This window comes from Malurus melanocephalus, unplaced genomic scaffold (assembly GCF_030028575.1).
Source record: "Malurus melanocephalus ecotype Western Australia unplaced genomic scaffold, MMel_1.1 scaffold_530, whole genome shotgun sequence".
Lineage (NCBI taxonomy): Eukaryota > Metazoa > Chordata > Aves > Passeriformes > Maluridae > Malurus > Malurus melanocephalus.
Genome location: NW_026623762.1, coordinates 338,147 through 365,629, shown reverse-complemented (window position 1 = coordinate 365,629; position 27,483 = coordinate 338,147). Strand labels below are relative to the sequence as shown.

At 45.4% G+C, this 27,483-nt stretch overlaps 1 protein-coding gene across 1 annotated transcript in view; it reads right to left on the bottom strand.

Moving 5' to 3' along the window:
* Window positions 1–27,483, bottom strand: part of TMEM132C (transmembrane protein 132C) — a 172,878-nt gene that overhangs the window by 50,620 nt on the left and 94,775 nt on the right. Inside the window, exon 3 of the mRNA XM_057381799.1 lies at window positions 18,733–18,879. Coding sequence (XP_057237782.1) covers window positions 18,733–18,879 — 147 coding nt within the window. The remainder of the gene's footprint in view (window positions 1–18,732; window positions 18,880–27,483) is intronic.

The following is a 27,483-nucleotide window of genomic DNA, read 5'->3' as shown; positions in this document are numbered from 1 at the left end:
AGGTACTGTCCATATCTGTGTCATGTCCACCCCAACAGCCCCATCACATCCCCTGTCCCATCGCTCAGCACCAGCAACTCCTGCTTTGCTTGGGGATTATTCCACCAGAAACAAAAACTTTCGAAGTCCTGGCCAATGCAGAGATAAAATCCCTGCAGGGCAACGTGACATTAAGAGCTGAATTTACAGGAGGGCTCAGCTTTGGTGAGGGTGAGCTGAGCTCAGCCAACATGGCACACACAGAGCTGCCAAGCACAGGGCACAAATCTCTGCAAACATCCTGCTGCTGCTGGCTGCACAACACACACTTGGGACCAGAATGAGAGGGGTTGAGGTATTCTAGATGGGGAAAACTTCAGAGTCTGTTACACATTCCAAACACGCTCGTATCTCCSTGACATTCAATCCAAAAKWTTTTTGAAAATGGACAAATATTTTCTTAAATTTTTAGCAGCATTGCCAGCTCTTCCAAGGATTCCTTTCCACCAGCAAGTTGGCTGTTATTTGTGCAGACAGGATATCTSTGCTATCCAGTTATTTCTATAAAGAGACTTGGCCTTTAGGACTAATTGAAAGGGTTTCCCAAAGCAGATGGAGCATTTTGAATATAGAAAAAGGGATTTACAGGATTACCRAGCTCCAAGTATTCAAATATAGACAAAACTATGCCTAAGGCAAGTAAGAAATGCTCTAGGCTATCAGAGATGGTCTCTTCATCCTCAGATGTCATGCAGTGTAAATTGACATTATTTCCTGGCATCAGTGGATTTTTATTCAATTTCTCTTGTTGATGATGTGGTTCACAGATCATCAAGACACTAAATGTCTTGGTGAAGGGGACAGAGGAAGGGAAGAGAAAAAACAGAGAATGTCTAAACTGTCTGAATTAAATTATCGTACAGCACTTCCATGTTCCACCTGTGCCAACAGACAAAAAAAAAAAAGGTTTCTGGAACCACTGATGTGATTTACTGGCAAGCACAAAACCCTCTGTGACCAGCCAAAGAGTGAGGAGATGGACCTTGTGAATGAAATGTGTGTGTGTACAGAGGGAAGGGACAGACATGGACACACAGGGTGGACAGGCTGTGTTTGTCAGCTCACATTGTGTCTRCTCCCCTTCCCCATCCCAGCTCTCCAATTACACATCACATTTTGGTCATCCTCCTCCATCACCTCCTGGAMATGAACCTCAGGTCTGAGACAGCACAGGGCACAGCTTTTCTCTGGAACACATKGTGTAAACTGAGCTCTGGCCTCACCCCAGGGAGGGGTTCTTCAGAATAGGGGACATCACTGCATTTTTTACGTTTCCTATTAGAGAATCCTACTCAGGTGTGCTAATTTGTGAAGTCTATAAACTTCTATCCATGCATTTTCCACCATTTCTTCCATTCTGCCACGTTGTGCACCTGGGATCCCGTTAAACCCTTTTATCCCTTTAACCGTGTCTGTGTCATGATTAAAGCTGGCCCTTAAGGCAACAATTTACAGAGAAATTCTCTCTCTCTTGCTGCCCCTTCCTCCCTCCCTCCAAGCTGGGAAGGGCCAGGCAGCTCCATCAGCTGCTCATGGAAGTTCATGTGGTGTTAAGAGTCCATGTCAGACCCTTTGTAGGGTCACGGGGTGGCTGTATGATCTCACAGCAGTCATTTGTCTTCCCTGTCCTCCTGTTAAGCCTGTCAGAAGAACTGGCTCAATGGAAGAAAAACAGGAGCTCCTTAAAAATGTGTTGGCACATGCGAGTTGAACTTCTCTGGGTGAAGAAGCCATAAAAAACAGCTCTGCTGTGAACTCTGAAATATCAATTTTTGACAGAGGCAGTGATTTCCCTTTATGAACAATGTCCCTCATGGTGTGAAGTCCTGCAAAGGCAAATGGGGTGTGCCAGAAACATTTGCAGAGGTATTGATAAGAGGGACTGGGTGATGCACAGTGTTTCAAAAACAAATGAACGCTGCCCAAACAGCAGCAGTTACAGTTGAAATCCTGGCACTGCATTTATCAGTGTTTTCATTCCCAGCTGCATTTGCTGACATTTACACCAAAACAGAACTCGGCAGAAGGTCAGCACAGGACTGCAGTGTTATTGAGTGATCTCACAAGGGAGCAGTGACCTTCGCTCACACTCTCCTGATCATCCCTGAACTCAGACAGACCCTGACGGATTCCTCAGACCCAAACAAATGTCCATCYTGGCAGAAATCAGCCACATGCAGCGAGTCAGGCCAATTCTGAAACCCCTTTAACACACTTCAGAGCAGAGCTGAATCATGGCTGAGACCTTTTGTACCTATTTTGCCTTCTTTCTCTTGAAAACTGGCACAACACTGTGCTAAATGCTACATTGGAGAGTGAGAGATGGTTCCACTGCACAGAACACAGCACAGACCAAACAAACACCAGAAACAGTGAAAGGATTTTTGTTAGTTCTRCTGATCACTGGAGAAATGAGAGCTGCTCCAGATCCCAGCAAACACCTGCAGAAGTGACAAACTGCACCCAAATCTCAGCTCTGTGCCTGGAATTCAAGGGCAGCACCTCCAAAAGACCCCAGGAAATCTGGGGGTGAACAAAACTCCATCACCCCCACCCCAACAAATCTGGGGGTGAACAAAACTCCATCACCCCCACCCCAACAAATCTGGGGGAGAACAAAACTCCATCACCCCCACCCCAACAAATCTGGGGGAGAACAAAACTCCATCACCCCCACCCCAACAAATCTGGGGGTGAACAAAACTCCATCACCCCMACCCCAACAAATCTGGGGGTGAACAAAACTCCATCACCCCCACCCCTCTCTGCTGCCTTTGCTCCACTCGCACTTTCTTCTCCACCAGTAAAAATTTCATTTCTCCCACATCGCTTCTCAGACTTTTGGGAAATTTCATAATGCCACAGCAAAAGCTCCCAACAGCAGCCAGAATTGCTTTTATTGCTGTTTAACACAGTGCTGAATTTAAATGGCTAATGTATACGCCTCTCTCACACACCAGCACAAACTGCTGCACAGCAAAACTTTAATTTATCGAATTAAAATGCACTATAGCACAAATTTATTGTATCTTTGCTCATAAGTGGTTTTATGCATTTGATTTTTTTTTTTGTCTTTTAGGGTTTTGGCAGTAGATGGAAAGCAATCAAAGTCCCATTTGAAGCAGCCGTGTAAGCAATTCTCATTTACAGAAGACAATGAAAAATTAATCTAAAATGAGTGTAACTAAGTTTTCATAGAAACAACAAAACCACTCAGACATTATCATTTTCAACAGCTGTTTACTGTCTTCATCTACAAAATTACCTGTCAAATTTTACTATTTTTACCAGGGGGGAAAAAAAGCCAACCCCAAATGCCTTTTGGAGTTAATAAAATGCTCCACATGTAATACAGATATTAAGGACCCCTTTCAATTTTGGTACTTAGCAGGAATGATGTTCAGGGTCTGAATTCTACATGTCTAACACAGGGAAGGAATTGAGACACRGCTGCTGGGAAAAACAGAGAGTTTTCCTCTCCCTCCTGCTCCATGGAACATCTGCCTTCTGTTCCAGTGGGCAAAGCAACATTTGGCACTCGTGGAAAGCTCTTCACTCCCAAACACTCMGAGCTTGCTGGGTGTGAGATGGGAACAGTGGAAGGAAGGACAGAAGGTGGAGCAGCAGAATGGAGCATTGTGCAGGGAATGGGGATTCCTGTCCAGCATCGTTTCAGTGATGGATTTGCTCTGAAGGATTTGCTCAGCTGGACAGTTGGTTAATGCCCTGCGATGTGGGCGATGGAAGGAGGCCAAAAAAACATCAGAAGGCGAGCAAAGGGCTCAGGGGATGTGCTGCTGGCACTCTGATCCCCTGGCATGGCAATCACCAGGGGACAGGACAACCTTCTGGTGGTGGCACCCAGGGGACAGCAGCTTGGGAGAGCCAGGGGGACACAAACACACAGAGCTCAGGAAAACCAGGAGGACACAGACAAACACACAGAGCTCAGGAAAACCAGGAGGACACAAACACACAGAGCTCAGGAAAACCAGAGAGACACAACAAACACACAGAACTCAGGAAAACCAGGGAAACACAAACACACAGAGCTCAGGAAAACCAGAGAGACACAAACACACACACAGCAGCTCAGGAAAACCAGGAGGATACAAACACACAGAGCTCAAGAAAACCAGGGAGACACAAACACACAGAGCTCAGGAAAACCAGGGGGACACAGACAAACACACAGAGCTCAGGAAAGCCAGGGGGACACAGAGAAACACACAGAGCTCAGGAAAACCAGGGACACACAGACAAACACACAGAGCTCAGGAAAGCCAGGGGGACACAGACAAACACACAGCAGCTCAGGAAAGCCAGGGGGACACAGACAAACACACAGCAGCTCAGGAAAACCAGGGAAACACAAACACACAGAGCTCAGGAAAATCAGGGAAACACAGACACACAGCAGCTCAGGAAAGCCGGGGAGACACAAACACCCAGCAGCTGAAAGAACCGCCCTTCACACACAGATTCTCAGCCTAAATGCTCTCAAAGCCTGGCTCAAGTGCTGCTGCTGTCCCTACCTTCAGATTTAGGAGAGGGGAAGGAGTTAATTATTGAAGGGCAGCTACAGGGAGTGGGATGCACAGCTCCTATTGACTTCCTTAATGGTGCTAAAATGTGCAAATCCTGTGGACTGTAGCTGAATTTAAATTACAACGATTACAAAATATAAAGCCTAAAAAAAGAGGATTTATCCATGAGCAGATTTAGCCGAGACACAGACTCCCTCAAGACCTACATTTTGTTTACATGCAAAGCAGACTGTGCCTCCTGAATGCCTAAATCCTGACAATTATTTATAYATCTCCCACCCTCCTAGCAGGGCTCTGAACCATCATTCCTGCTGCTAGCTGCCTTGGGGAATATCTGCTGCCTATAGGTTCATCCCCATTTTCTGGCCATTGTCCAGAAAAGCACTTTCAATGTGYAAACAGCCCTGCAGCCTTCAGAGGGGCCACTCATATGATGCTTAAATAGATCCATAACATCAACAACAATAATAATACATTTCTCTCGCTGCTTTCAGAGGCAGTTTTTATGCACAGCTCTCAGGAGTACAGGACTATTAACCTATTTTGTGTTATCGAAGCTGGGGGACAGAGAAATGAAGTGACTTGCCCAAGGTCGTGTAGGAGTTCATGGGAGAAATGAGGACACRAACAATACAAATGTTTAAATTGAGTCTGGAGGAATTTGCAGAGCTCTGCCCGCTGTGTGAGGGGAGGTTTGGAGTGCCCTGACATTGGTACAAAGGAAATCAGGGAGTTATACAGTAGCAATGAAATATTTTAAAAATTATTTGCATCTACTGTCACGTTAACAAGTCCAGATCCATCTCATCCAGARAGCCCATGGCTGTTTAATTCATGCTAAAGCCAAGAAATCCTGAAACTGAGGCTGTTCTACACTGCTGGTCCAAGCTGCAGGAATAAACTCCAACACGAGTCACTGTTCTAAATCCCATAAAAACAATTAACACACAATTATAATGGAATAAAGGAACGGCAGTGCCATCTTTAACCAMAACTGAGCAGCCCCTGTTCAGCACATCCCTGCCTTTCCCTGCATTTCCTCTCTTACTTCACYTCCTCCATCTCAATCTATAGACAAATTTGCAATAGGAGGTCCCTATTATATATGTCACCATTTCACATCTCACTTTCGGGCTCCATTTCAAGAAACAGAATTTACTTTCGAGTTCTTTCGAGTCTGTTGTCAGATTCTCATTGGGCTGAGAGGTGAAATTTCTAGAAGTACCTTGTTGCCACATTCAGAAGTGCTGGGGGAGCTCTGGGSTGTTTAAGAACACAAGTTCCTTTCAAACTCTGATTGCTTTCAAATGCATCTGCTTTCTCCCAGCCAGTGGGAATTCGAGGCCCCAGAAGTTCTGAACATTCCAATAGGTGTCAGGCTGTTGAAATAACTGCTTTTTTAAATTTAGGAACTACAAACTACAGTCATCAAAGTATTTATGCATTGCTCCACTCGGYGCTGCAAAGCTTAAGTGAAACAGATGGCCAACTCAGGTTTCCAAAAGTGACTCAGATACTCAGGAGCCCAACTCACACGGGAAGTCAATACCAGTTAATCTTCTAAATGTCAAATGGCACTTTTGAAAATAGCACTTTCCATTACCAGCAAGGAGCTGAAAGTCGGTGCTTTTTAAATGTTTGCTTTTGTAGCAGGTAATACCCCAGGCTCCACCTGGCTGGTTCGTGTTCAAAGGCCAAGGGAGTGCCTGGTTAATGCAGTTTGTGCAGGCAGCTCCCCAAAACAGCCAGTCCTGCAGCTTTTGCCTTGCAAAGGACACTTTTGGTAACGAGATTGGGGTGGGGAGGAGAGAATTAAACCCTGCACATTCTCAGAATTTGCAGCACAGCCTTCCCTGGCTCACCAGCCTGCACTGCAACCACCCCACCCAGGAGCTCCCATCTCTGGGGGATTCAGCAGGGTTCAGCAGAAATTTCAGGGGAATGGAGAAGGGCTGCACCAAAGCAGCCTGGATGGGCTAAATGACAGCAAGGATTGATCTCATGGTGCTGCTGAGGCTTCTCCTGGATCCCACAACACAAAACCCCACTGTCCTCCAGCCCAGAGCACGGGCACCTTTCTGGGCATGGACAGACAGAACCAGCATCCATCCAGGACAGAGTGCACGGGTAAAAGTGACTGTTATGGGTTCCAGAGATCAACAATTCCCCYCTCTGACACAACAGACCCCAAACTGACCCAGGCCAAAGCTCTGCTTTGATGGAGACTTCCCAGGCAGCAGCAACCACACATGCAGAGGTCACCAGAGAAACTTCCAGCACATTCCTGCTGACAACGAGTAATTAATCAAACCAATGTCCTTCCCAGCAATTAACTGGAACTGGAGGGAGAGCTGAGCTGAGTGCTYTGGGTATTTTGGGGCTGGAATGTCAAGCAGAGGAATAAAGGCCATTATCTCCTGTGTATATCTGAGAAGAGGGAGAAGTTAGGGAGGTGATTTCCACCCACATCAGTCTCAGACAGAGCAAAAAGACAGATGAACGTGGAAACTGGTTTAGAGAAGAGACCAGAGGGACACCATCCTACAAAGACTTTGAAGGTTGACTTTTCACACTTTAGGCAGCTCTGGGAAAGCCTGCAAGTTCCAGACTKGCAAAGCTGAATTTTCAGGTATCAACAGGAACAGATTTGGGGTTTGGTGTCTCCATAACCTTGGACAAAGGTCAAAACACTGTCAGTGATGGCAATATGGAAACTCTGTTCCACAGCCTGGTGGGTAGGAATGCAMACAAGGAGGTCAACAGCAGCAACAATAAACTGCAAACTATCAAGTTCTGAGTGCAGCTATCTCCCTCTAATAACTTCAATCTTTATTCTTTGTTCAGCACTCTGCTGTTTTCAGTACAAACAAAGAACCTTATGGCATTAGCCCCAGGAGAAATGTGACTTGCCTTAAAAAAGAACAACCATTATAGTTTTGGATTCCCTTTGAAGAGCAGTAACTTCAATAATTTCTTTTAAAATTTAAGTTACATCTACTTAGCAAAGACAGAATGACTGTTGACATATTTTTTTCCTGCATCTAATAATCTCTTCCTTTCACTTAAACKATCTTTTCCCTGTAGGGGATTATTGTTATTAAGCGACTTGGAGAGTGACAATAATTGAGATGTTTTGGCTATTGGAGTCAGAAGCATTAAGATTTTTAAAAGAGCAATACGGAGGGAGATATGCAAGGCAGAAATTGAAATGCCCACATCTTCTACATTTGATTTTATTAGAGACAGAAGTTTGAAAGGCTCAGGAGAGGTTTGGACAAGCTCAGAGCCCTGCCAGGTCTAACACTCGCTGACCCAAATAATCAGCCCCTGCTTTGTGTTTTTCTGCAGATCCTCGCTGCTGACACGAGTTGTCTGAGCAGAGCAGAGCTCAGGGCTCACCTGCAGAGCCTCTGAGCTCTGGGAATGCTTTGGGAAGTGGAGCTCCAGCTCTGCACTCGTGTTTGGAGCATCAGGAACAGGGACAGGCTGTAGAGCAGCCTCCTGTGAGCTCCAGAGCTGCCTGCTCCTCATCCCGATCCCCCATCACTCATCCTCATCCTCCCTGCCCAAGGCTCTCACCACGATTTTGGCTGCTGGATTTTGATMAAACCAGCAGCACTGGCCCACCAGGAAGGTGGAAACAACACGGAGCCTTCCAGGGGCACAATTGTGCTCTACATGTGAAATGAGGGAGCTCTGCTGCTGGAACAGGGACATGACCCAAAGGAGCACAGACCAGCCTGGGGATCTGCAGGGAGGAGCTGCTGCCCACCATCTGTAGCTAAAAACTCTTGAACTTCAGGGGCAAGAACCTCAGCACCTTGGAAAATTCCATCTTGCCCTGCTTAAGGGGAAAAACCAGCAGCAACTCTAAAACTAAAGAGCTTAAACACTTTCCTGAGTCTGATTTCAGGGATATCTGGAACAGGCCTAATAAAAAAGCTAAAGGCAGTACTAGCTGTTAACAATTAGTGACTAATTATATGTGTAGATGCTTAAATAGCAGCATTTCCAAATCCTGGAGCGTACATACTGTAAATCTTTCATGTAAAGGATTTGCAGAGAAAGGAATCCTCAAACCCTCTTTAACATCTTCAGTGGAACAAAAGATCTTTCTGTACACTCTCTGACATTACTCAGGAAACAGCAAATTATCTGATTCAATTGGCTCATGAGTAAAATAGCACACAGTAATTAACTCCTTAGAAACCAAATCCCCCCTCGAGAGGATTTATTATCAGAAAAAATATTAAATACAAAATAAAATAAGAAATGCAAGAATTTAGAACTAAGCGCAGTCAAATGTAAGAAAATATAAGAAAAAAAATATAAGATGGGAAAGAAAAATAGTCTTAAATATAAGGAATAATTCTCATGCAGGGCTGAGCCACTCAGCAGTCATTAACATTACAAAGGGATGAAGGCTCCAACAATCCAAGTCATCTGAACAGATAAGTTACCCACCACAGTCCACAAAAGAWGTGGCTTCAAAGTAGGCAGGATTAATGGTCCTGCTTCCTGGCAAAATGAAGTCATGCTTGTGTATTGGTGAATAATTGTACAGAAAGCAGGAGCAGCTAGAACAGAGCCTGATAAACACTTCAGTCAGCTGCTCACTCCACAAAAGTGGGTTTATCTTGAGAGTGCCACTGAAACTGTGACTCTCTCTCAAATGTACACAGGGAACTGAACACTGGAAACACAGAAAATAATAACCAATAGAAATTATTTAATGCACTTGGGTGGGTAAAACATCTCTCCCTCCATCCAATGGGTGGGTGATGCTCAAACTGGGGCCTGGAAGGGCTCTCTTGCTCTTGCACATCCCTGCTCTGCCCTCGCTCCAGGGTCAGAATGTGTGACCCAAGGGCAAACATTCCCTTCTTCTGATTCCAAGGTTTTGTGTGACCCAACTGCAAACCTTCCCTTCTTCTGATTCCAAGGTTTTGTATAATCCAAGTGCAAACCATCCCTTCCCCTGGATCCAAATGCTGTGTGTGACACAAGTGCAAACCTTCCCTCTCCTGGATCCAAGGTTTTGTATAATCCAAGTGCAAACCTTCCATTCCCTGGATCCAAATACTGTGTGCAACCCAAGTGCAAACCTTCCCTTCTTCTGATTCCAAGGTTTTGTGTAATCCAAGTGCAAACCTTCCCATCCCTGGATCCAAGGTTTTGTATAATTCAAGTGCAAACCTTCCCTTCTGCTGGATCCAAGTGCAAACCTTCCCATCCCTGGATCCAACATTAGCAGGGAGAGAGCCAGAACAAAGGCCAGAAGGAGCTGAGAATGTGTCACAGGCAGTTGTGTCACGGTGCTGGGGTGACCTGGCAGGAGCTGTGTGTGCCCTCTGGGCAGGAGCAGAGAGCAAACCACAGCTGAATCCACAGAACTTTTGCAAAAAAGAGCAATATTCTTTCTAGAGTGTTTGAGAACTTGACAAAGGAACAAACAGATCCCTGGCATRATGGCAAGCTGACATTACAAACCTTGAAATACAAATTAAAGATCTATATTCACACAACACAGAAATGTTCAAGCTAATGGATATTCTCCCCCAGGCTTCACTGACCACTGAATCGGGCTCCAAATTCAAAACCTGGTTGTTTCTTTCTGTCCTGGTGGCTGGGTCTGAACTCCTGCTGCCAATTACAGACACATCTTTTCAAAACTGGTTACTGAGGTCAAAGCAAAGCCAGTGAAATCAGGAATCCTCTGGGAGCAGAGTGGTGAAGAGTTCATATTTTCCAGTATTTAACAAGTCAGAGCCTATTTATGCACAACACCACTTGCCCTCGAGTGTGCTGGGTTTGCTCTAAATGGAGTTTGGTCCATGACTGTGGTATCTTCTGAGAGTTTTTTTGTTTAATAAACCCACACCATGAATTAATGTGGGATCCACAGTGARCCACAACAAATCCCTGCTGATTTGCATCACTGAGGGACGTGGCAATTAAATCATGTTTGATGACTTTGTGTTTCACCTCACCTCAGCAATTCCACCAGCCCCAGAAATGCTGAAGAGAACGGGAGAGGCTGCTTGTCACAATAATTAACACAGCTTTGATTAGCAGAACGTGGCCACAACCCCCTTCCTGCGTGGCTCTGGGATAATATCAGCAAAAGCTGAATTTCTGGCCAGTTCTCAGTCCCCTGCACCTACCATGACATTTCTAGGTTTTCTCAGAGTTCTGTCAGGAATTTACCCTGCATTTAAAAATGYTCCTCTGCCCTGGACAGTTTTCCAGCAGGCACAACCAAACTGTGGAACTGTACACTACAGACACTCAAACACACCCAGCAAAGGGCAAGAGCAGCTTTGAAATATTCCTTACCAGCCTCATGAAATCTCTGGCCATTTCTCGGGATAAAAATTGACAAATAGCATCTCCAAGTGGAGAGCCTCACCACGCTCCTGCGCTTTCTCAGACATGACAAAACCGCCACAGGAAACGATAATCACATGCAATKAAAGGCTCCAAACCCAAGTGAACAATTGCTAAACTAAGCAGAGAKACTCTGCTCCTTTGGGGATTGTCAGTGGTACTTGCTGAGCTCTGATCTGGGTGGAATTGAGCAGTTTAGGGGAGAACTCAGGCAGATCACACACATCAGAAATGAATTTTGCTCGGTACATTGCAATGAATGAATTCCATAAGAGAACAGATAGAAACATTGGAATCTTTGTTAGCTGGCCCATCAGTAATGCTCTAACCCTGCTTTCCAAACCTGATGGCACTGCAGAATATTCCAGTCTCATTAAAAACAGTGGAAACAGGCACAAATTCAGTGTSTGAGGTCACCTGAGTACTCTGGCAGAGTCATTATTGAATTTCTACCAGTGTGATTACAAAGAGTGCGTGCTCAGTCCATTAATCTGCATTGGAAACCAAAAATCAATGGGGTGCTACTTCAAACTCCCTTTTGTGATAATTACCATCATGTATGAAGGTGTACACGTGGGAGGGCAGTGTGGGAGCTGTTGTCTCAGCTCTGGATGGGAAGGAGACTGTCTGATTTTCTGAGCTGTACATCAGAGAGGAGAAAAAGGAGTTGGAATTTATTCTAAACCTGGGGTGAAATTCRGTCTGCAAAGGAAATGTTGCCATTTGCTGTGATGAAGCTAAGATTTCTTCCCTGGATACTTCCCTGGGACTGAAATTCCTGGCAAGCCATCAGGAATTCAATGCTGATCGATCCAAAAGCCTCTCTACAACAAACATCTTAGTTTTCTTTAATAAACTCACTTCCCCATGAAATTACTGGCATGTTGGTAAAGGAGTTACAGCAAAGTTGTGGAGTGTTTTGTGAATGACCATGGGACAAACTCCTCTACATTTTTTCAGTGCACGTGGACTGATTTAAACCTTGATACTCCTCAAGTCCCTGTGCCTTCAAAGCAGCAGGGACACAGCACAGAWTTTTCCAATAAAAAGTATTGCATTTTCTTGCTTAAGGAAAAAGTGCATCAAAAAACATTATTAATTTTTGTATAATACTGCTATTCCATTTAAATTTTCACTCTTAATTTTGAAAGCGTTCCAAAAGGATGYGCTTACACATCTTAATTGTCCATAACATCCACTCAAAGAAACAGGAGTCCAGGGGTTATTTAGGCAGGATTTGACCTTTTCTGGGAAATTCAGACATTTRCTACCTTTCAAAAGAGCAGCCAGGCTCTACCCTTGTTAAGCTTTTAGAAAACAGAATTCTGCAAACTCTTCCTCTGCCCCCTCACCAATTCCTGAACAAACCCAACAACCCCAAACAGTGATTTGTACGAGCCCTCGACACAGAGCAAGACAAATCCAGCACTGATTTACACTTCAGGGACCGTGGCTGCACAGCTCTGAAAACAAAAGGTTGCCTTTTAAAATGTCACTGTTTGCTGATATTCACYGTGAAGTGACAGTGAAGAAACCCAAGATCTTCTGTCATTCCCAGAACGTGAAATACCAGAGGTCTCYGTGCAGCCTGAGCTGTAGATAAATCAGGAGCTGCAAATGAGGATTTATAGAAGCCAATGGAGTAACTCTTCTTTCTTGTGTGAGTTGTGGAGAACTCAATGATCTCTGATACGAGACAATTCCTTAAACTACAGCAGCTGCTTGGGCTGTAACAGTCAAAGATTTTTACTTCCTAAGCTTGTAGAAAGCCATGTATCAACCCTGTGAAATGTGCAGGGGAGATGAATGGAACCCATCCTGAGAGATGGGAAAAGCCCTGGGTTGAGCTGAAGCACCAGGCCCCAAAATCCTCCCAGTCCAGCACTTACTGACTGCTTTTCTAACCATCTTTGTTTAACTTGTAAGATTTACAACCAAGACTTAACACTGATGTCATAATTTTCCACCTGTTTCACCGAGCAGTCCCTGTTATTAATATAACACAAGAAATAGAGATTTTTATCTGTRCTTTGAATAGGCAGTAACACATCAAACCAAAGTAACCTTGATTGGAAGGGTAAATCTCAGCAAGSCAGTGCAGAAACAAATGGTTCAGCTGTCTCATATATTGTGTTTTGTGCAAGGAAATGTGAAGGTTTCAGATAAATGGTGACACCTCAGCACTGTTAGCTGGTCAGCTGCGACTSATCTGACAGAGCCACGAGATGGAAAAAGTATTTAAAAACACTTGTCTTTTATGATATTATAACCAGCTTTCTAGAGATCTCTCCTCAGTTTTCAGTGTCTTGAGCTCAGAGGAGTTCTGTTATTACAAAATTCCTCAAGCAGCAAYGGCACAGAGGGCTTACATGTGTAAGAAACATATTTCAATTTGCTTCGCCGAATACTAACAAAGTTCTTATTCACTTTATTCTTGAAAGGTTTGGCTTTTGGCACTTCTTCCTAAATTTTCTTCAYTCTTTATTGCCTGACTGATTTATTTCCTCTGCTGTGAAAGTTCCAGAGGAAAGCAGAGTTGCTTGGCAGCGTGATGTGGTATTGCTGAACTCAGCTGTTTATGGCTTTCAGCAGATGTTTCTGCTTCAAAGGCAGGGTGAGAAAAAAAAAATACACACAGACGAATTCCTCCTCCCCAATTCTGCATCCTTTGTCTCTTATCTCCCACTGCCTCCAAATCACAGGGAAGGCTACATTACAATAGCTGCTAAAGCACCCAAACCAGCCAACTGCCTAAAATAAGAGCTGATCTTGCCCTCAAGTAGATTTAAAGTGCGGAGGGAAAATGAGCAGAAGTGTCAGTCCATGAATGTGCTGCATCAGAGGATTCTCACAGATAGTTTTGCTATGAATTACAGGTTATTAAAATGGGGATTGCTGGGGGGTAGAACCCATCAGGGTGGGGCAGAAGGTGCCAGTGGGACGGGCAGTCTGCCCTCCTGTGTATTCCAGAGTGATTCCAACGCTCCCAAGGCTCAGTGAAAGCTGCCAAGCAGACTGCGTGCTTGCAGGTAACTCTTGAGAAATGATTACTTTGTCAGAGAGTCAGAAAACACTCTCAGCCCTGGCCATCACAGTTACAGTTATTACTGAGCTGTCCATCACTGACAATAGATGGAAAGCTGTTGTCCCATTATCCCACGACTGCACATCCTGTTCTGTTTGGGTGGGCTTTGCTCTCTTCACATTCTAATGAAATAAAACAATATCTCCAACCTGCCTGGAAAGCAGGGAGGGCACTGACTGCAGCTTCCTCAGCAAGGCTGGGTGATTGCATGGACTGAGCCTGCAGCACTGGGTTTTGATAAACACCTAAAAATCTCTTCCAAACTATACATATTTGCTGTGCAAACAAGTTTGATGCTTTTCTTTGGGCAAGAAATACGTGAAGAATGACTTTTCTCTTGGTGCTTCAGCCCTTCTGCTTTTCAACAGACCCAGGAACCCCAAAGTAGATTTAATAAAAAACAAACCAAACCAACAATTATTACAACTGAACGCTCCTGACACTCAGAGCAGCACGAGAGGAGCTGTAGGAAAAGCTCCTTTGGGAAGCCACCTCCTCACCCAGCCTGCTGTGCCCTAGAAAAGCCATTGTTCCTGGCACAGCTGGCTGATCCCAGCCTTGCTGGCTGATCCCAGCCCTTGTGCAGATGTCCAGCTAAATCTGAGCCTCCCGTGGGGCACTCTGAGGCCATCTCCTCTTGCCCTACCTGAGCACACGAGTGGCTGATATTCAGCCAGCTGCCAACCAACAAACCCAGGTCTTTTTGCCAATTTTCCCTTGAATTGTGGAGGATTTATTCTGCTCAGCTGAGGGCTTTTGGTACCTCAGCCTTTTCCTCATCCCTTGTCACGACATTTCCCCCCACATCCAATGGAGGATTGAGATTCTCCCTACTCTCCTTTTGTTCATACATAATTCCTGCTCATATGTGAATTGCTCATAAATGAATGGGAATCATTTCTGTTTCAGGGTTTAATGGTGTAAGACATCCATTGCTGGTGTCTTCCCCCTGAAGTATCTCTACAGTTTGTACAGCTCAGTCCTGCAGACACAGATGTGACCTCCTGAAGATGGGGACAACTTCCCAAGCATTTACAGCAGTGGGGTGTGCCACCCCAGCTCTGATCCTGCCCCAGTTATCAGCCAAAATGATAAACAGTGAGCATGAGAAAATCCTGCCACACGAGCACCAAACCTCTGAACCCGTGTGAGAATGGTGCTCTGTGCTCAGGCTGCGAGGTTTTGAGGTCACCACTGTCACTCTGCTGAGCTCTGCAAAGCGCTGTGACCCCAAAGTGCCAGGGGAGGATGACCCAGATTCTGCAATAATTAATGACATCCACCCTGCCCGTGATGAGCGCTCTGTTCACATCCTGGCTGTCTCTGCTGCAGGCAGGCACACRGCACACGCTCACACCTCCCCAAGCATGGTGTACACACACACTTCACTTTTATTTTTCAGTCACGAGAGAATTCATTTCACTGACATCCCTTGGCAGCATATGGTRCCACCAGACAGAGGAGGGATCTGCRSKGAATTGCAGCGGCTTTGCTGCTTCTCTTYGTGTCCTGATGACATAAAACAGCCTGGAAACCTCATCAGCTGTTCCACGGGCACACAGCAATACCCAGACTACAGAATAACACCCAGAGCTCCAGAACAGCCACAGCAACCCCTGCACATGTGGCGAGAGGGAGGGAGCGCTTGTGCCACAGCCTGAAACGCAAACACAACATCTGGAAACACTCTCACCGAGCTGCCTCTTCAGCAGACAGATGGCTGCAGAGCCCTGAGCCCACGGGCCTCTCCAAAGGTTCAAGGCCAAGAGGATAAAGTGCTACATCACAGCGCTTTTCCATTATGTCAGTTTTTCTAAACGTCTCTCTGTTCTCCCACACTCTGTTTCTCTCCAAACGCTGGGTGACTCCAGCCCTGCACAGACAAAGAGCCCAAGGAGGGGCAGAAATGYCAGCCTGAGAACAGCTTGTYCCAGGACACTGCCAGGCTTGCACGAGCAAGAGGAGTTAAGCCTAGATTAGACTCGGTTTTAGTTCCTCTGAGTTCCAGACACTGCAGTTATGGGATGCTCTGGTGCTTTGGGCCACCCTAAGAACTTCCCCTTATCCTCCTTGCTCCTACCCTAAATCCATCTTTCCATCGCCACACTGACAGCAAGCCAGCAGGTWGATGTTTGCTATATTAAAAATAAAAAAAAACAACAACAAAACAACAGAAATAGGCCTGGCTCTGCCTTGGAACAGCTCTCCTCCCCTGCAGTGTAACCCAGAACAAAGCACCAGCAAACACCCTCCACTGGGGCTGTGACACCCCAGAAATAACAAATAACCCCACRAGCCTGAGGCTGGAACCAAAACCATCAGCAGTAACCAAAACCATCCTTCTGTGCACCCCAAAACCCACCCCAAACCCACCAGCTGCCCTCCACAGCAGAAACAACAAAGGAAAACAAGCAGCCAAGCAGTTGTCTGAGCCTTGTTTGCACTAATCAACGCTGTTGTTATCCTCATCAATAGCTCCTTGAATCGCAGCAGAAATTGCATTATGAGCCACACAAACATCRCTGATTTCAAGCTGTTTGCACCCTCACTTGCTACAGTTGCAAAGCCTTTCTGAATAAATCTAAGTTCTGGCTTTAGCACCACAAAGTATTCCTTAAGAAAGTAAAGCACGACCTAGTTAAAATCTCAAAAGGTAATGGTAAACAATTACTGAGGTGATGTACCTAAAATACATCTCTTGTATTCTATTATTTATATATTGTGAAAGGTGGATCAGCTGCTGTTTCCAAGTGTTCACAATGTAATTATATCCACACACTAATGACAGGGAAACGTGCATGAAAGGAAAAGCTGGAAASAAAAATGAGTATTTTAATGAGTCTGGGCACTTGTTTCTGGGGTATGAAGGGGAAGGAGTACAATGGTTCTCCATGGTGCAGCAGGAGATTCCTTTGCAAACACAGTGGAAAACACCCATAAATTACCCATCCTATTTCTGAGCTGGGTTTGCTGCAGGGAGGATGAGSCAGAGCTGGTGCTGGAACTGCAGAATTGCATCCCAGAGCTGCTGAGACCTCAGCACAGAGCTGCACATCACCCCATGAACTGCTCTGTGAACGAGCCTGGAAGGGCTGGTGGCAGCACAGAAACATCCCAGCAGGGACTCGCAATTCCCCACCAAATTCAATTAGTTTAACAGTATTTGTGCTGTGTGCAGGGGGCTCCAAGTGACACTCAGAATCCCAGGAATGCCCAGTACCTCATGTGCTTTCTCCCTGGGATCTCAGAACCCCCAGATTCCCCACCCAGCTCTTCTCAAACATCTCATCCCAACCAAGGCTCACTAYGCTTCCAGAAGACAGCAACTATTTACATACACAAATGAGAGAGGCATTAATTAAAACACTGAGTTTTATTTGCATAATTAGTGCCAAAAATATTTTTATGGGTTAATTAGACTTCATGCAAATTGGATTGAGGAGATTTAATTTGGGGTTTGATAACCTGACTATTATAGTTCCGCAGTTGCAAATCTGCTCGGAGCTACGTGCTGTTCTAAAGCTGTGTCCCCTTTCAAATTGCTCTGGTTTTTACTCCTGGCAGCCTCAAATATCTTTTTCCTTTCCCTGTACCTGTCCTGAGGTGGGTTCACCCTGGCTGGATGCCACTAAAGCAGCTCCATCTCTCCCCTCCTCAGCTGGAGGGAGCAAAAAATAGAATGAAAAGCTCAGGGTGGAGATAAAAACAKGGAGAGATCAYTCCCCAAGTGGAAATACATGGAATCAGACAATCATCTTGCCATGAGCTGCTCGTGGATGTCTGGTATTTGGGTATAGAATACCAAAGTTAAAATCTGGCACAGCCCAGCTGGGTGGGACAGCAAGAACCAACCCAAGATCCACCACAGATTTTATGGTGCCCCTCAATGAGCCCAGGTTTGTGCTGATAATTATCCCAGAGCTGGGGGAGCATTGTTTGCATGTGTACAGTGAATTCTCTGCATGGACTGAAGCACAGCAGCGCTGGAGAATTCATTAAGRTGATGCCTGGGAAGAGCAAAATGATTCCTACTGAAAATACACAACTGCACTGTGTGCATGGAAGGCAGCCCCAGTTCTGGAGAAAGCTCTGCTTTTGGGCTGTGGGACAGCCAGACCAAAGCCCCCAAAAATAGAGCAAACAGCAAGGCAGGCACTGACAGCCCAGTTCATCCCAGTGCTCCCCAAAAGGCTTGGCCTCAGTCACCAACGGGCCAAAGCAACCCCCAGCTCTGGAAAAAACAACTCTGCCAAGAGGGGTTCTTCTGTCTCACACAGAAGACACTGAAGGGTTGGGATTACCCTGTCCACTGCTCACTGTGGCAGAATTCATTGCTGGCTTGGTGAACCAAACACAGAGGCTGTGATATGCTCAGAGAAACAAGGTCATAACCATCAAGCCAAAAAAAATTAAAAGATCAGTAAAAACCCTTTGAAATTAAGAATATTGATATTCCTGCCAAAATGACACCACCCCCAGTGCAGGTCTATCCTATTCATTTTTTTCCTGATGAATTCCATTAGAGATGGAATAGATCAGCAGATGGTAGCACAGTTAACAAAAGCATCTCCAGATTTCCAGCCCCAGGTTTAACAGCTATRAGCCCTAAGTCCTCCAAGCACTGAACAGCACCATGGACATAAATGAGTTTAATGAAAAGCTGAGGTTCCATACCTGTTCCTGGAGCTCAGGGCTATCCTCTGACAAACCACAGTGGTGGTGGAGTGCTTGCCACCGTTGCCCACCTCCTGCTTCACGTCCCACTGCCGGGGGTCGCTGCTYTTGGCTCCCAAAATGTTCACACCTTTCTTCACCTTTGCCCTGTGGGAAACAGCAGTTGGAAAAGCTTTACAAGACTCATTCAGGACTGGGATGGCAGCTCAGGCACCAAAACCTCAATAGATCAGTTTTAAGGGAAGTAGAAGAGACTTCAAATCCAGCAGGAAATGAGGGAGTGGGACCATGAATTCAGGCCTGTGGAAACATCCCATTCTTTGGACAGTGCCTTTGTATGCTCTGCAGGCTGGAATTAGGATTAAAACTGAACCTCCAGGAAAACCTGCACTCGAGGTTCTTTTCCCTATTCAGGCAAGAATAGTTTCCAAAGAGAAGCTTGTCCCAGAACAGAAGACTCTGGAATGTTTGTCTGTACCAAGACAAAACTGAGCCTCATCATTGCACAGAGGAATGCTCCACTGCAGGCTTTTTAACAACCCATTTTGATTCCAGATTAAATTCTCCTGCATATCAGTGGACAGGTTGCTGCTCCTCTGCCTCACAATTTCCTCTTTACCACAAGGAAATGTCTGTTTGAAATCTCCAGCCTAGAGAGAATCCAGCTGCTGGTTAAGACAAGCCTTTGTAAGCCAGGGATGTTCTGGATGCAGATTTCTGCCAYTCTCACTTTCTCCCTGTGGAGAAGTTAACTGTGTTTATCTAGTGATGCTAATAACACCAGCAACAACTGCATAATTACAGGACACTCGCTTAATTAAAGTGAAGTTGTACAAAGAATTCCCAGCAAAGGGAATTATTTGGGTGCAGAACATTTAACTGCTGATCCTCAGCTCTGTCACAAAGGCCCAGGAATGAGGAAGGGACAGAATTATGAAGCCTTTCCCTCCTRAAGGCATCGAGGGACAAAAGGATGAGGAGTATGAGGGACAAAAAGGATGAGGATTAAAAGGARGACACCCAGAAATGCCCAGCCCTGGCAGGGGTTTGCTCTCATCCCCAGCAGTGTGGTCACCACAGCAAGGAGACCACATTTAAAATCACAGTTTGCTAAAATATTTATGCAACACAAAACGTTAGCTACTGAGCTGAAATAGTCATCTAGMAAGATGTTGGTATCTTCTTGACATTTATGAGGACTTGGCACTTAAGTTTCTTTWAAAAAAAATGGTCTTTTTGCATCTTTAGCCAATAAAACACTCAAAAGCTGTAGGTAAGAATGACAGAGTACTTGTCTTCTTACAGTTTTTAAAAAAAAACACAATTAATTTAAGGCATTGAAAAAGAAAACTTTTTTTTTTTTTTCTTCTCAGTATAAAAGCATAAATGATTAATTCTCTCATTTGTAACATGAAACACCACGGAGCTTTACAGAATCCTGTCTTGCTCTTGTAAAARCAGCCTGATGAATCTCCAGTGCCTTCAGCTGAATTGCTCAGAAATGAAAACAGAAAGGCAAAGGACGAATCAAATTCATTCCTGAAGMCTTATTAAAAGCTTTAAGTCCCATTAAGTTTTCAGTATATTACACYCAAATAAATAAACAGTAAATAAATGTTTCAGTGTTCATAAAACACTCCAGCCAATCTCGGATGTGTAAATCCTGCAGCATGGCTCTGGCACTCTGTGTTTTAGGAGACGTTTGGGTGTATTTTAGGACACTGCAATTTAGCAACTGGAGAGAAGTAACAACTCATCGTTTACACTTTGTTCAGCTGCTCCTYGAGACAGGCTCTGAAATGACAAAACACCACTCAAAATGAGGTTCCCCCGTTTGGATTTGCAATGGAATCACAACTCTGTCAGCAGCTGCAAATTGCTCTTTCCACCACAAAGCTTGACACAGTCGATACCTGAGCTCCTGTTAATTAGGATGGACACTGGGTTTGGCCAAGGTTAGTGATCAGATCCACTGCCAGAGGATGAGGGACCACAGCTAAAGTGCCATTTCATTAATTAACTACAGGATGGGGCATTACGTTGAGTGGTTTTCACATATGCCATTATATAAAGCCCATTAAAAAAAAAAAATTCCATCCCAGGGTAAAGTAGGTTATGTTTAGTGAGAAAAATCAATGTTGTGATTGCACTTAGGACTGGAATTAGGGTATGAACACCCAGAAGATTGAACTTCCRAAATAAATATGCAGAAGCACAATTTGCAACTCTCCCTCTAAAAAGGGCATTGAGTTTTACATAACAAGGTCAATGGATGAATCAGAATTAAGTCAGACAGTACTAAGCCCCACACATTTCCAAATGCAATCTGTACACATATGCTACAAATGTTTTCACTTCAGTTTGTATTTACTTGGTGTTTGAGTGCTAGCAAGGAAAAGTTTATTTAATTACTTAGTGAAGATTTGTTGACCTTGCTGTATGCTTGTGATTAAATATTCATTTTTTTAAATCAATAGTGCCAACTTTGTACACTAAAATTTGTTAAGTTATACTACCTCAGTAAACCCCAAGACTGAGGAGCTGGAGGCAAAACCACCTGAATTTGCCCACCTAATCTCAGATATTTATACATTTACTGTGTTTAACTGACTGAACACATGGCAGCCAGAACACTGCCAGATTTTCTTGCTTGAACTTCTAAGGTTATTAATCCACAGCCCAGGAAATCTCTGCCTCAGCTTTGTCTCAAAATAACTGTCTCTCTGTAAATCTCTCCGATGGAGAACTGAAGGATTTTGCTGGCATAGGGACCAAGCAGCATCTCAAAGACATTACAGAGTCTCCAGCAGCTTACCCAGAAATCATTACTTAATTTGTGTCAAAACCAAGTAAAAGCATTTATTTACTCACACAATCACACAGCAAATGTGCAATTTCCAAGCAAATATTTAATTTTCAACTTGAAGCTTTCAGTCATATATACAAAGATTTCCATTTAGCACCTCACCTTCCTAACATGTCAAACTTAGAAATTATGTTTCTAATTAATGCACTCGGATCAACTGCAGATGAAAATCTTACTGTTCCATTTYCCTGTCCTCAAATTACAAGAAATGTCAGCAGTATTAGATATAATACTGTACAGCTATTAAAGACAGCAACCAAAAGGCAATTGAACCAGCAACAGCCAGAGCTGAAGATGTGACTTATGATTTAAGGAGCTCRGATTATAGCTTCCTATTTAAATTTAAATTTTAATCTCACAAAACTGCTATGGCCATGGAAGGGTTCTGCTACCTGCAGGAGTGCTACAGAGAAGGCAATAGCTCTTCCYACACATGATTGTGCTGGTGTGTGCTAATTCCAGAGAGCATCACCCCTCTTATTCCAGAGGAATTCATGCTCAGAACATGGACACACCCTGTTATTCCAGAGAAATTCATACTTAGAACATGGACACAAGCGGAGCAGCACTGCCTGGGTGTGCTGAGTTACAGATGGAACATGCAGAGGAGGAATTAAGCTCTGGGCAGAAGGGATGGCAGCAGGGAAAAAGGGAATATACTCTCAATACCAGGAGCCTCAAGGGATGGCTGCAGGGAAAAGGGAATATCTCAAGAGCATCAGATGCCTCTCAAAGGGATGATTACAGGGGAACAAGAACACCTCAGCAGCAGCAGGAGCCTCAAGGGATGGCTGCAGGGAAAAGGGAATATATCTTCAACAATAGGAGCCTCAAGGGATGGCTGCAGGGGAAAAGGAAACACCTCAGCAGCAGCAGGAGCCTCAAGGGATGGCTGCAGGGAAAAGGAAACACCTCAGCAACAGCAGGAGCCTCTCACTGGGGTCACTGCACTCCCACAAAAAGCTCACAGCACCTTGGCTGCACTAAAGAACAAAAACACAGAGCAATACTAAATTCCTGTGCTCAGTGAGTTTCACAGTGTCTGGAACGGTTTTCCAGACTCTAAGCCCTGGGTTTGCTGCCAGGCTGTTTGTTCTCCCAGYCCTGCATCTCCCGTGCTGCCGGTAAATGCCACGCCCGGCACTGCCCTTCCAGGCTGTTTCAGTTCAGAGCAGCGGGCTCTGTGCAGTCCCTTCAGCTCCCAGCGCTGTGCCGGGAGAGCTTTCGGTCGCAGGAATCCACGGCAGAGCGCAGGGGCAGGAGCGGGGCGGGGACGGGCAGCGCTGCGCTCCCGGGGATGCTCCATCCCATCCTCCGCTCCATCTCCGCTACATCCCCGCCCCATCCTCCTCTCCACCCCCTGCTCCATCCCCGGCTCCATCCTCGCTCCATCTCCCTCTCCATCCCCGCTGCATCCTCCACTCCATCCCCGCTCCACCCTCGGCTCCATCCCCGCTCCCTCCCCTCTCCATCCTCCGCTCCATCCCGGTTCCACCCTCTGCTCCATCCCCTCTCCATCCTCGGCTCCATTCCCGCTGCATCCTCCGCTCGATCTCCGCACCCCATCCTCGGTTCTATCCCCGCTCCACCCCTCAGCTCCATCTCTACTCCACCCTCTGCTCCATCCCGGCTCCATCCCCTCTCCACCCTCCGCTCCGTCCCCGCTCCATCCCCCACTAGATCTCCGCACCCTATCCTCGGCTCCATCCCCACTCCACTCTCTGCTCCATTTCCACTCCATCCCCGCTCCATCCCCCACTCGATCTCCGCACCCATCCTCGGCTCCATCCCCTCTCCACTCTCTGCTCCATTCCCACTCCATTCCCACTCCATCCCCTCTCCATCCCCCGCTCGATCTCCGCTCCCATCCTCGTTTCCTCGCAGCTGTCAAGTCGCTGTTTCAGCTGAACAAACACTGACCTCTTTTGGTCACTCTTCTGCGGAGCCTCGGCTTTTCTCGCTCCTTGCTAAGCCTCCCTGAGCTGCCCAAATAGCAGCCCTTGACTCTGTAAAGGTCACATTGTAAGAAATTCCTTTAGTGGATCCCCTCAAACCCAGGGAACCTCTCTCGTGGTTGTTTCTGGACTGCACGTTACAAAAAGTCTCAAAACTTCTGCCAGAAAAATTTCAACTTCTTCCTGCCATGATTTACATTCACTCCTCTCCTCCTTTGYTCCCAGAGAAAATCAGGAGATTAAAGCCAGCTGCAGGAACCCATAAAACCCAGGCAAGAGATTGACCACAGCAATTAAGCAAGATTTGTTTCATCAAGTAAATATTTGTCCTTTCATCTTTCTGTATGAAATGAGTCGCTAAATCTCACTGCAGCTCTGAAGGAGCAGGACAGACATCTGCCTGCAAAACGTTCATTAAAAACTGAGCAGCCAAAAGTGGAACACAACRTGACCTTGTTAGCTGTGTCAGCCTTTCAAATATGATCCTTTAATTCACAAAAATGCAGGAACAGATGGGTGTGATTGAGGGGCTGTGGTTCAGCGTGGGGAATTTGGGGATCAGGGATCAGCTCCCTGCTCCACCCAGAATCCCTGTCTGATCCATCCTATTCCAGCAAGAGATGCCCACAGGGCTCTCCATGGCCACTCAGCACTTCACAGCTTTCCATTCACAAGCCACAAGCCCAGGAAAGCAGGAAAAGAGCCCTCTCTCAATTGCAGAATTCAGGTACTAAATTGATTCGGTAATAAATTACTGCTAATACAGCATTTCAGATTTGTTCCTGCTCAGAAAGCTGCTCCAAAGGGCCATCCATGCCAGAATCATTAGTAACAGCCTCTCCTTCAGGCATTTTCTCTCTCATGGTGTATCCAGAAAATGCCTTGAGGAAACCACTTTTGTAGAAAAAGAGTAAACAGCCTTTAAAATGTCAAAACAGCTCAATTCCAGGTATACAGTTCTTGCTCTTCGCTCCTTCCAATTTTCCTTTCACTTCCAATAGACCAGAATGTTGGTCTATTTGAGATGACTTTGGAAAAAAAAATAACACGTCAAAACAAAACAAATGGAAATATTTCACTTTGAAAATGCAGTATTAAAATCCTTTAAGAACCTCCTAACCAGAATGCTTAAGCTTCTTGAATACAGGCAGCAGCTGAGGCAGATTCCACTATTTCTGAAACCTCCTCTGTCAGGCAAATTGGACTAAACTCAGCTTCCCCAGAACTAAGTATTTTGGTGACTTAAGTGTCCATCAAAATTATACAAATTCTCTCCATTGCCAGTGAGGAGTCCTGGGATCTAAAACAGCTTAAGGGCTTTTCTTTTGTAATGTTTCTTACATAACTGAAATTCCCTGAGACCCTTGGAAAATCAGCTGTCTTCTATTTCAACAGCAATAGGTGCTTCATGTCCCTTAGGAAGCTCTGAAGAGCTCAGCTGCAAGGCACGAGGTGGATGCTGTCAGCTGTATTTTAGACTTTTTTTTTCCCTAAAAAAAGCAATCCAATGTATTTTGGGATGTTCCAGGGACAGAGTTCTTTGGTTTGGGCTGATATCTGTGGCTAACTCTTTGTTAACGTTATCAGTCCTCTTGAGGAGTCAGGTAAACCGTTACTGATTTTTAAAAGAAAAGGAAAAAGGGATGCTTTTTGTGAAGTTTAGACACCCCCACTCAAGGCAGAGTCGCTGAACCTCCTAACAGATCCCAAGCCAAAACTGCTTTCTCCAGCACTGAGTTTTAACAGCACAAGTTAAAGGGTTAAGAAAGGCAGGGGGGAGAAAACAATAAAAAAAAATCTATAAATAAAAGCAGGATGGAAGTACACAACACAGAGAATCTGGACTTGTCTTCCAAGCTGCGAGGAAACCTAATCTGAATTTACAACCTGCTAACATTGTGCCTGCAGCAAAGATAAACACTGTAAGCCCCTGACACTCCCAGCAGCTGTCACTGAGCTCAGCTCAGGGCGAGGAACAGCCACCCCAGCACAAACAGAGCCAGGGGCTCCCAAATTCACTGGGCAAGGGCAGAATTCACACCTCAACAGGCTCACAGCTTAAAGGAATCCTGCAGTGCTGCCACACCAGCTCTCTTTACCCCTGCCTTGGCTTGGTTGCTTTTCTGGAGCCACTGAGGGGACAAAGGCACTGAGACTGAGCTTAAATTATCCAAACAGCAATGACACAGGAGACCAGGGCAGGACAAAGTAAAATCATGCACCAGATAGCTCCAGTTGAATACACACCTTCCTTTCCTTCCCTCCCAAATCCACAGCCTCAAGCATTCCTCTGGACTTGTCAGCAAGTCCCACAGTTTTATATGAAGTATTGCAGAGGGTAATTTTTATGGGTTTTTTAAGCCTCAGCTCCCAGAGCCATTTGGGATGAATTCGCACAGATATTAAGAAATGAGGAATAGGGAAAACTGAAAGCAGAGCAGTGTTTCCAAAACCACAATTTTCTTTTTTTTTTTTTTCTTTTTGCAACACTTGAGCTTGGCATCCCAGAAGAGAAAACCCCATTCCTATCAGGAAGGGTGGAGATCCCCTCCTGATGGATGTCCCAGGATGCACAGGAAGTTCTCCTTCTCAGAATTTACCATGCACACATCAATCAGCAGKTTTGCTCATTATATTATCACGTATAATTTGAGATAGGGGATGAGGCTTAGATGTTCAGCCCTCTTTTCATTGCTAACTCGTGGAATCAGCAGAAAATCCGTGCTCACAAGAAAGGGAAGTGAATTACAGAGAAGACCAAAGTCTTACAGTGCCTGAGAGGTGTTTGCAGCAGTGCTTTAAAGCCTCCTCTCCTCATCCCGAGCACTTGACCTCAGCTGACACGGGGACAGCCTGAGTTTGCAGTTCTGCAGTGACTCATTCATTCACCCTTTCCATTTCCTTACAGAGTCAATGAGCAGCAAAGCTCTTTTYGAATTTGCAGCTCAGACTCTCTCATGGGTACGAGCGACAGATCCATCCCAGGGACTGCAGGGAATGAAAGAAGTTGATGCACAATCACACGCAGGTAAAATCCCTGGAAAGTGTTTGCTAAGGGATCAGTGTCTGGGTGAACACTAATTTCTGAATTCATCACATGGGGGATTTTGGAGACCCTGCTTTGCTGGAATAAGCATCTCTCTCCCACCAACACACGCCTGCTGAGAGAGGCAGAACAGCCAGAGATGGGTGTTGTGTAAACACAAATCCTACCAGGGTGAATCCAGAGCACACATTCAGCTGCACATGCTAAATTCAAGCTCACTGCCTCCACGGATCTATTTTACAGGCCAGAGACACTTTTTAGATAAGTAAATGCTTTGAGATTATATTTCCCTACTACGTCCAGTTTCTATTATTACCAAAAAAATCTCTAAGCTGCATATTTGTGACATTCCCCCAGCTGGCAGAGCAACAGCAGTGCTGAGGAAAATACTTACTGTTTGCAGTGGTTATTAGGATTATTACTCAGACCCCAAGTGACTTCCTGAAGTAATCTTCCCATGCAGTCCCTTTGTGTTTTTAATCCCATCCTCACTCCCTCTTCAGCAGCTCCATCAATACAGTTTTGCCATCACCACGAAGCTTCCAGGGTTGTGTTTCCTTTTCCCTCAGGGAAATCATTTTGCTGAGCTCAGCTGCTGTTAGGAGGTTGGGGCAAGCATCCTTAAAACCCTGAGAAAGAGAGGAGCCTTTCTGTGCAGKGATTGTTTCAAATGTCCCTGTGCTGGGTACCTGTCCAAGCAGCTCTGGTTATCAAGTGCTTGGCCCCAGGAGGCAGCTCGGCTCATTTGTGATYTAATTAGCCTGATTTGCACCGAGTCAAGGATGGAGGGTTTTATCACAGCCCTGGACAGTGCCCGCAGCCAGCAGGGGTTTGCTGCCTCTGAGATAACACGAGCACGGGGCTGCCTCCTCTCCATCCTCTGA